The following is a 9,619-nucleotide window of genomic DNA, read 5'->3' on the forward strand; positions in this document are numbered from 1 at the left end:
TATATATATATATATATATATATATATATATATATATATATATATGTAACTGAAAAGCAGAGCTGAAGATTATGCCTAGTTCTGGAGTTTGTTGGAAAAAAGAAGAAAATAACCTACCTAAATCTGACCCTGACTAAAATACAGTGAAGGTGCAACGAACAGCGATATGTATTACATCACTTTGGCCATAATTTTACTTTGATTTTTTTCTTATTTTAAAAGAAATAAAAATACTTCTAGTCTTCACTTTCTTCTTATGAAATTTTTTTTAGAGATATGTTCATCAGGGGTCACAGAAAGACACCCAAAGTGTTAGAGGTGAAATGACTTTAATGAAACATTGAAGGCAGTCCTGATTCTTTAAGTGGTACCCTTGGATTTAACTTTGATTTTCCATGTCCTTGAGATGACATCAAGAATACCTCTGAATACTGGTAGTAGAAAGAAAAAAACTTCTCATCCATCACACATTGAATCTGTCACCATCTAGATTTTCAATTTGGTACTTACTTTTTCATTGTAAAATCAGAAAAAAAAACATGAGAACTCACATTTACCAAAATCTGTTTCTCATGATTGGCTATCATGACAGGCAAAGCTGTGGAGAAGACAGAACTTTATTACTTTTATTCAATATAAAGATTCTGTCATCTATACAATGAATAGTGCTGTCAAGAGCCACATATAGTCTCAAGTACTGAGGTATGTTTGCTTCAGATAATTTCTCTCTTACTTGCTAAACATTCTAGCATAAGAGAAAGACAAATGATTTTTCTATAAGGTAAAAGCAATGCCATGCAGAAATAAGAGGTATAGATACACAGAAGAAAGTGTATGGAGAAGGATGCAAAGTTTGATAAGCATGATTAAGAGTTAGGAGACATAATCCCAGCACTCAGGAGGCAGAGACAGGTGGATTTCTGAGTTTGAGGCCAGCCTGGTCTACAAATGAGTTCCAGGTCAGCAAGGGCAATACAGAGAAAACCTGTCTTGAAAAAACAAAAAAACAAAAACAAAAAAGACTTAGGGGACAAAAGATCTCTATGTATATCCATACATATTTGTATGTATATGTGCATATATAAAGCTTCGTAAATCCATTGCAGTTGTTTCCCATTTATGATAATAACAATGGTGATGATCATAGTGCAGTAGCTGTTTTCAAATAATACATGTGATGCACTTGTAAGTATCATACCTTAGCAAAAATAATGCATGTCCTTAATATCTAAAAGTCATAGCAAATAAACAGTGATCCACACAGACATTACTTAGATGGCACTTCGATTTACAATGAAAAGAAGAAAATATTTACAGCACTTGTAAGTGGGAAAGAATGCATAAACAAAACATGTGCCTGCTATAGAAAGTCATACTCAGACACTGCAACAGAAAATGTTTGCAAATTTGGGCTCAATTTGGACATGGACATTGACTTACTAGCACTCTGTACTGGATTCTTTCTTGTTGTAAATATGCAATCAATCCATATTTAGACATAAAGGAAGCATTAAGCTTTTATTTCATCTTGCACTTATGTTCTTTCTCTCTTGCCCAAATGTCAACCCCATGCTGTTTCTTAGAAGTGTAACATAAGAAGTTGTTTTTGAATTGGGTTCACAGTGTGAATTACAGCTGAATATAAATGCCATCTACAGAAAAATTGATTACAGGGAAACCATTAGAGCTGTGAAGGGCTGGTTTAATGCCGCTCTGTCACTTGATTAATAGAACGTGATTTTGGTCTTTGGAAATTGGCTGCAAAAAAATGTTAAAAAGTAGAAAAAGTGTTTGTTGAGTTTACCATTCGGGAATGTTATACAGGCAACATAATACTTTTTGTAAGACATATGTGACAAGTGCTTTGGATTTCTTAAGGTATCAGAAATTTTAATTTCATAAAAGATATTATGCTGTATGATTTAATCCTCCATAACAAACCTGGACCATTAATAGTGCAAATAGTACCATGATATTCTTCAAAATAGTTTTCAGAATTTTTGGATCATATATTATTCTAATGATAAGTGGATGACATTGAAATCCTTGTTCCCAAATTAATACCAAATAAAGACAAATAAGTCTATAAGTTATAATAACTTCTCAGGCAATTAGCTGAGACCCTTCCTTGCATCATACTATCAGAATTACATAGTAAATTCAAGAGCAGTGTCACAAATTATGCTAATTATATTTAAGAAATGAGTCATTTGTAAATTTTAGAATCATATTATCTGTGCCAAATCACTTTGAACTCAACTGAAAACAGATTATGTCATAACCAGGCAGTGGAGAACCACTATACCTAGGAGAGATTCTTAATGGCCATTGAGGCTTCATTACAAACCTCTGACAAAGCAAAGACTTCCTATTGTATTTCATATGAACTAAGAATTTTATTAACTAGGAATTATGACTCTCATTTCAAAGGTAATAAAGCTAGGGCTCTTGGGTACAACTTTGGAACTTTGACCTCAAAATCAGAGTCTTCCTATCCTCCAGACACAAAGAGAAGCCAAACATTTCAAGTAATCCATAGAATTGGTCATACATAGTAGCTGCACTTCTCATGGTGTGCCCATGGGATGTTTTGCAATCTGCTTTGAAGAAACAAATGCATACATATATCAAGGACAATGTTATTGCTAAAGTCACAAGTGTATGCCTTTCAAGGTAGCAAAATTTAGCTCCCTGACTCCTTGCCTGTTGCATCCATAGTAGATTCAATATTGTAAGGAATCCTATTATGCTAAAGCATTTGAACAAATGGAAGCCACAGCGGTAAATGAATGATATTTGCAGAGAATAAAACAAAACGAAAGGGCAACAACAAAAACCTACCAGTGCTATTGAAGGGCTGGATTTACATGTGTTCTGTGTTAATTACATGATGATGTTGTTAGTTTTGATATACTGTTGTGAAGAAATATGTCCACAGAGCACACTAGAAGATATTAAATCTTGATAGCTTGTGAGAATTTTTATCTTTGCTCTTTGATATCTGACAAGTGATTATAAAATTCACTCAGAAATAAATGAAGAGAAGATGGCTGTAACAGTACTCTTGCCATGGAGTCTGTCATAAATAAAAACACCACTTGGCAATTGTTAACTATGTATTAAACACAGACATTTTATGCTTTTAACTTTAATTTGGTTTATTTTTCCAAGAAATTGTCATTGGTATAGCCAGTTATATCGGTCAGTATATATACACATGAATGACTATAGGTCTGCCCATGTTAATTTGGCCTTGATGTATAGTTCCCATTTTGGAACCAGTGAGACATGCACATATTAAATATGACAAAGGTAATAAGACATTGAGTAGTTTTAGGTTTAGACTGCATGATGCTTTTTCATGCAAATCTAACTTGTCAGCTTTTTAATGTTTGAGCCATGCACTGTGCTAAGTGTTGAAGATACAGAGTAGAAAGAGGCACATTCCCTCAGACATTTACAAAATCATGTGAAAAAAAAAACCCTGCTATCTTTCAGTGAGGCCAAACTATAGTAAATAATAATTGGACCCCATGCAACTACTTGGCCATCATTTCTCTAGCTATACCATGCCAAACTTGGTAGCAGAGCTAGGTGATCAGAAGCAGGTTTGGGAGGCTGTTACCAATGCTCCTAGTTCAGTAAGTTGCGCACATTCTAGTGATAAATAAGACATTTAATAGCAATTGATTCAAAATGCTCAAAGAAGTTATGATTGTTTCCATCAGTGCTCTAATGAGTTAAATGCTAGAGTCTCTATACCCCACACATTCAGAAAAGGAACAACTTTCTGGGCAGTATGATCTCTGTCTCGGCTTTCCAGTTTAACCATTTTTAAATCTTTTCTTAGTTTTTCTCAGTCTCAAAATAATCATGTGGTCTCTTTGAATAGCAACATGTTGTCTTGGTGAAACCATTGGACGCTGGACAAGAACTAAGAGTCCTGTAATCTGTTCTGACTCGGCTACTTGTTCGTGGTAAATTTTGGGACAAGTGACTTTTTACTCTATAAGTCACATTACAGTTACCATTTGTAAATCATTAAAATTGAACTGTATCTAGTATTTTAGAATAATGATTCTACATCCTCCTTTCCATATGCGATATGCCTCCACACCAATACAACATTAATTTCTAAGTATAGGGTTCAGAATAAGTATTACTTGGAGTGATTAATGTATATGTGAAAATTTTCTCTATGTTTGGTTCCCAGAGCATTATTAATAGTATAAAGAATACTTTTTTTCAGTGCACAGCCACCTTTGCTTGAACTATGATAAACATGTATCCAAATTAAGGCCTGTAGTCATATGATTGACAACCACCAGATTTTTTTTTTTTTAAGAATTTTTATCCTGGGCTATCCCTATATAGAGGAACATTCAAGCTCTTTGTACTGTTCACAGTTGTGATTTCAGTCACACACATTGAATGACAAGTAGTCTATGGGCAGCTGACCAAGGAACATGGCCGTGCAGTAAGAAGCCCAGAAGGAATGTGTTCACTTGGTGACTCTGGTTCTCTTGAGGTTCTGCAACATTCTGGCAGGGTTATAAAAATTATCCTATAAATATACATTTCATATTTTATGTGTATCATTTTGCTTAAAGTATCTTAAATTGATTTTGTTAATTTCACTGAAAATAGTAATATAACATTATGGATTTGAAGAGTATTCACAATGAAATATATATAAAAGCATGAATCCAATATTTATGTGGCTATGCATATATATATATATATATATATATATATATATATATATATATATAAAATGCTTCCAACTTTAGTTAGCATTGATTAATAGCCAATTTCAAAATTATGTAACACAATCCTTCATCTTTTTCTTCATTGTAAAGTGAGCAAACTCAGTATCAATGATTAATATATTAATACTGGACAGTCAGCAAACTATTATTAATTCATAAGTCTGTCACAAAGACCTTCCCAAATGATCAAAATTTGAATAAATTTGCTTGCTATGATTATAATCAGTATGATATTTCAAATAACAATAAACCATTTCATTCCTTTTATGCTAACGATGGGATTTTATTTTTCTTTACATGAGACTCCATTAACTAATTAATATTCATTTGGATCTTTATTGTATTTTAAAGCTCCTAGCCAAGCACCAGCAAACATTGCCTGGAAGCTGTCAAATTCTAAATTATGCTTGAACTGGGAGCATGTAAAAACTATGGAAAACGAGTCTGAAGTGCTGGGCTACAAGGTAAGTATTTACTTTTCTATTTGATCTATTATGTTATTAAAGATTCAGCAATGTCATAATCAAGTAGAAATGAAATTTGTACACATGTATATATTAGAATTAAAATATTTTTGAATATACCCTTGCTTCTTTTTTAAAATTTTCTTTTATTAGATTTTTTATTTATTTACATTTCAAATGTTTTTCCTCTTCCCTGTTAAATCCTCTATTGCCTCCCCTGTCCCCCTGTGTCTATGAGGGCACTCCCTCCCTCACCCACCACTCCCACCTCAGTGCCCTACCTAGCATTTCCCTAGCTGAAGGCGGTCAGCAAGCCTCCAGAGGACCAAGGAGTTCCCTCACATCAATGCCAGTTAGGGTAATCCTCTTCTATATATGCAGCTGGAGTCATGGGTCCCTCCATGTGTACTCATTGGTTGCTGGTTTAGTCCTTGGCAGCTTGATGTTGTTGTTCTTCCTAAGGGGTTGCAAACCCCTTCAGTTCCTTCAGTCCTTCCCTTAACTCCTCCACTGGGAACCCATGCTTATTCTGATGGTTGGCTGTGTATCCACATCTGTATTGGTCTGGCCCAGCTTCTCAGGGGACACCTATACTAGGCTCCTGTCAACAAGATCTTTTTGGCATCAGCAATAGTGTCTGGGTTTAGTGTCTGTAGATGGGATAGATTCCCTAGGCAGGGCAGACTCTGGATGGCCAGTCTCTGTTCCACTCTTTTTCCCTGCATTTCCTTTTGACAGGAGGAATTCTGGATTACTCTTTTAAAGTGGTCTCATCCCTTAATTGGGAGCCATGCCTATCCACTGGATATGGTCTCTGCATGTTATCTTTCCCCTTTGTTAGGTAGTTTGGCTACTGTCATACCTGTTGAGTCCTGAGAACCTCTTGGGTCCCTGGCATCTGGGACTTTCTAGTGGCTACCAATTTCCCCGTTCCCCACTGCTACACACCTCCGTTCAATTTCCTGACCCTCTGTACTTCTCCTTCTTCTCCTCCTACACTTGATCCTGCCCCCTTTTCCCTCCCTCCTCTCTCTCTCTCAGGTCCCACCCTCTGTATACCTCCCATGATTATTTTCCGCCTTCTGAGTAGGGTTGAAGCATCCATACTTTGGTCTTCCTTCTTCGTGGGTTTCATATGGTCTGTGAGTTTTATTGTGGGTATTCTGAGCCTTTTTGTTTGTTTGTTAATATCCACTTACTAGTAAGTACATACCATGTGTGTTCTTTTATGACTGAGTTACCTCTAATTCCATCCACTTGCCTGTGAATTTCATGAAGCTATTATTTTTAATAGCTGAGTAGTACCCCATTGTGTAAATGTACCACATTTTCTGTATCCACTGTTGAAGGACATCTGGGTCCTTTCTGTCCTCTGGCTACTATAAATAAGGCTGTTATGAACATAGTGGAGCATATGTCCTTGTTATATGTTGGGGCATATTTTGGTTATAAACCCAGGAGTAGTGTAGCTGGGTCCTCAGGTAGTACTATGTCCAATTTGCTGAGGAACCATCAGACTGATTTCCAGAGTGGTTGTACCAGCTTTCAGTCCCACTAGCAATGGAGGAGTGTTCCTCTTTCTCTACATCCTCCCCAGTATCTGCAATCATCTGAGTTTTTTTATAAAGATTGTGTGTTCTAGGTTAAGTAACAGATATGGAGTAATATGATATGGAGAATAAAAAAATCTAAGTCCTACAGCATGAAATCATTTTTCTCCACATGATTGCTTTTGCTATCAAGAAATAACGGGGTTTTTTTGTAGATGCAATTCATGATTGATGTTAAGGAGTAAGTTTAAATGGAGTATAAGAAAGTAGGACATAGTAGATATGGGCTTTTAACAGCACAAAAGGAATCTCACAAGAACATTATTATTAAGAGAGCCTAGAGTAAGTAATCCCCATTCGTGTTAATGTAAATTAACTCTGGGCAGATGTACATATTTAGACATTTGTAATGGATCCAAACTGAAAGTGAGTTTTCATAGTAATCCCTAAAACTAATGTACTCAAACTACATACATAAGATAATAAATCTACTCCCAATCCTGAGACATGGATCCCAAAGAAATATTATTTCTCAATAATAAATGTAATGATAAGTCAACCCGAATGTTTGCATGTTAGTACAAAGTTGGTAATGGTTCTTTTAATATAAGTGAGAGCACTGATTTAATCTTGTTCCTTGTCCCTCAACATAACAGCAACTGAACCCTCAGTACACATCAAACCCATCTGAACTTGGCTCTCCCTTTCATACAGATCCTCTATCGGCAGAACCGACAGAGTAAAACTCATATTTTGGAAACAAACAATACATCGGCTGAACTCCTGGTTCCATTCGAAGAAGACTATTTGATCGAAATCAGAACAGTCAGTGATGGTGGAGATGGAAGCAGCAGTGAGGAAATCAGAATTCCAAAAATGTCAAGTGAGTTGAGTTGCTGCTTTGTCTAATCTGGTCACCTGCAGCACAAATGTTCCCAGGGACTTTCAGATTGTTAAGTAAATGTTTTGTGACAAAGTAAAAGGTCTGTGTTTCCATTTTCAGCTGTGAGTCAAAAGTGACAAGCCAGTTTTTCTCATATCATCAGTCACATTTAACAATGGGCATGCATTTCTCCAATTTTCTCATTTGAAAACAAAATAATAAATAAATACATAAGTAAATAAATAAATAAATAAGAAAGAAGTGAAGTTAGGAAAGAGAAAGTTAAAAATAAAATCAAAGAAAATTAATGAAAAGAAAAAGGGAGATAATTTCATGTTTCATTATTTTTGCACAAGATTTTTTTTTTCTTTCTACAAATGGTCAAAGGTCTGAAAGCAGAAACAGTGAATTTGAAGCATCTATCCCTATGTGGTTCTTTCCATGTCTGTGGCAGACATCAGCAATTAGTCATAGCATTTAGACTAAGCTGAAGGCTTCTCAATCGTGGAGAAAGGAAGCCAGATCCCCAGTTATCAAGTAATACTAACAACTAGTTTTGCTTTGAAAGCATCAAGATCTCATCTTCATGAAGCTTTTAAGTTGAAGTAATTGGTCACCAAATGTTGGCCAGCTCTAATATAATTTTAAGTAGTCCTCACCAATTTGGGCACTTTTATTCTTCATCTTTACATTTGAGATGGCATCCTATAATAGGAGGAGTTCTTTCTTAAACTTGCATTTAATGTAGTAAAATATTATTATTAAGAAACAAACATGACAGTGTAGTTTCTCTGTCATGAAATTAATAGAGTAGGCAGTTTTATGTCCTGTGAGGTGATTATTTGATTTTTGTATTTTCCAGGTTTGAGTTCCACGGGAGTTCAGATCTTGAAGCCCAGCACCCAGTTCCTGTCAATGGTTGGGTTTTTTTACTATTTTGCTATTCACCCACTTTCAAGATGAACTAATCCGTGGATCTTTGGAAATTTTCTGAGAGCAAATCATTCTGTAAATCCATTCCCCAGCCTCTTATCACAAGACATATTCTTAATACAGACTTGTTTGGAAAGAAAATAAATGTATATTACTAAGCTCTTGTAAATATCTGTGGTACATTAATAAAACAGTTTTAAACACTTTGAAACACTTTGAATTTTGATGTTCACACATCATTACACATGTGAGTGTGCCAAATTAACTTGAGGATATAAAACTGCTATGTCTTTCAGTTGACTTATAAGGAGAATATAAATAACCACCTCAATAACGATTATAGATATGAGACAGGTATAAATTCATGTTCATTTTATGTGCTCTAGGTAATATACTTCACTATTTACAGTCCTTAGCACCGTTTGAAACAAAATACAATCGCTTGTTTATTGTTGTATATATCTCCCAAATATCAGATTTTCCAAATCCTGGTGCTGCAGTTTCTCAATCCAGTTAGAAAAAAATAATTATACTTGACAATATGTCAGTATGCACAGTGATCTTTCTTCTTGGGTTTTATAAGAAAAGAACAAATAGGAGAGTTTTAGGCAGGGAAGCAAAAATGAGGAGAAACCAGGACTCATTGAAAATAAGTTTTCCCCTAAATTAACATCTAGTGAACAAATCCCTGGTACTTCTTATAAACTGATTATAATCTACATGGCCTTACTTTTACATAGTAATAAAAATCTGGAAACAGATTTATTTGATCAGATTCCCTACATTTTAGTCACAGTGATCTTTTCCTTTTTAAAAAAAAAAATCAAACTTTTCTTTAATCATAAATATAATCGCAACTGAAAACCAATAGTCTTATGAATCTGATTTTAGTGTGATATTGTGAGCTAACTCTGCTCTAGGGGTAATCAATCTCAGCAAAGCCCCAGCCCTGCATGGTCCAGAAGCACAGTCTGCAGAGAAGTATAAGGGGAGTACCAGTGTCCTGACCCTCCTGTTTCG

The 9,619-nt window shown here is 35.1% G+C and overlaps 1 protein-coding gene across 2 annotated transcripts in view; it reads left to right on the top strand.

Annotated features, from left to right (window-relative positions):
* LOC110315735 (contactin-6) overlaps nucleotides 1–8,732 on the top strand; it is a 334,773-nt gene extending 326,041 nt beyond the window's left edge. For both annotated transcript variants that reach the window (XM_021189718.2, XM_029534884.1), the window contains 3 exons: nucleotides 5,121–5,233; nucleotides 7,498–7,666; nucleotides 8,529–8,732. In XM_021189718.2, coding sequence (XP_021045377.1) covers nucleotides 5,121–5,233; nucleotides 7,498–7,666; nucleotides 8,529–8,629 — 383 coding nt within the window. In that variant the 3' untranslated portion in view covers nucleotides 8,630–8,732. The remainder of the gene's footprint in view (nucleotides 1–5,120; nucleotides 5,234–7,497; nucleotides 7,667–8,528) is intronic.
* Nucleotides 8,733–9,619: the final 887 nt, after the last annotated feature.

The sequence above is a fragment of the Mus pahari genome, chromosome 2 (genome assembly GCF_900095145.1).
Source record: "Mus pahari chromosome 2, PAHARI_EIJ_v1.1, whole genome shotgun sequence".
Lineage (NCBI taxonomy): Eukaryota > Metazoa > Chordata > Mammalia > Rodentia > Muridae > Mus > Mus pahari.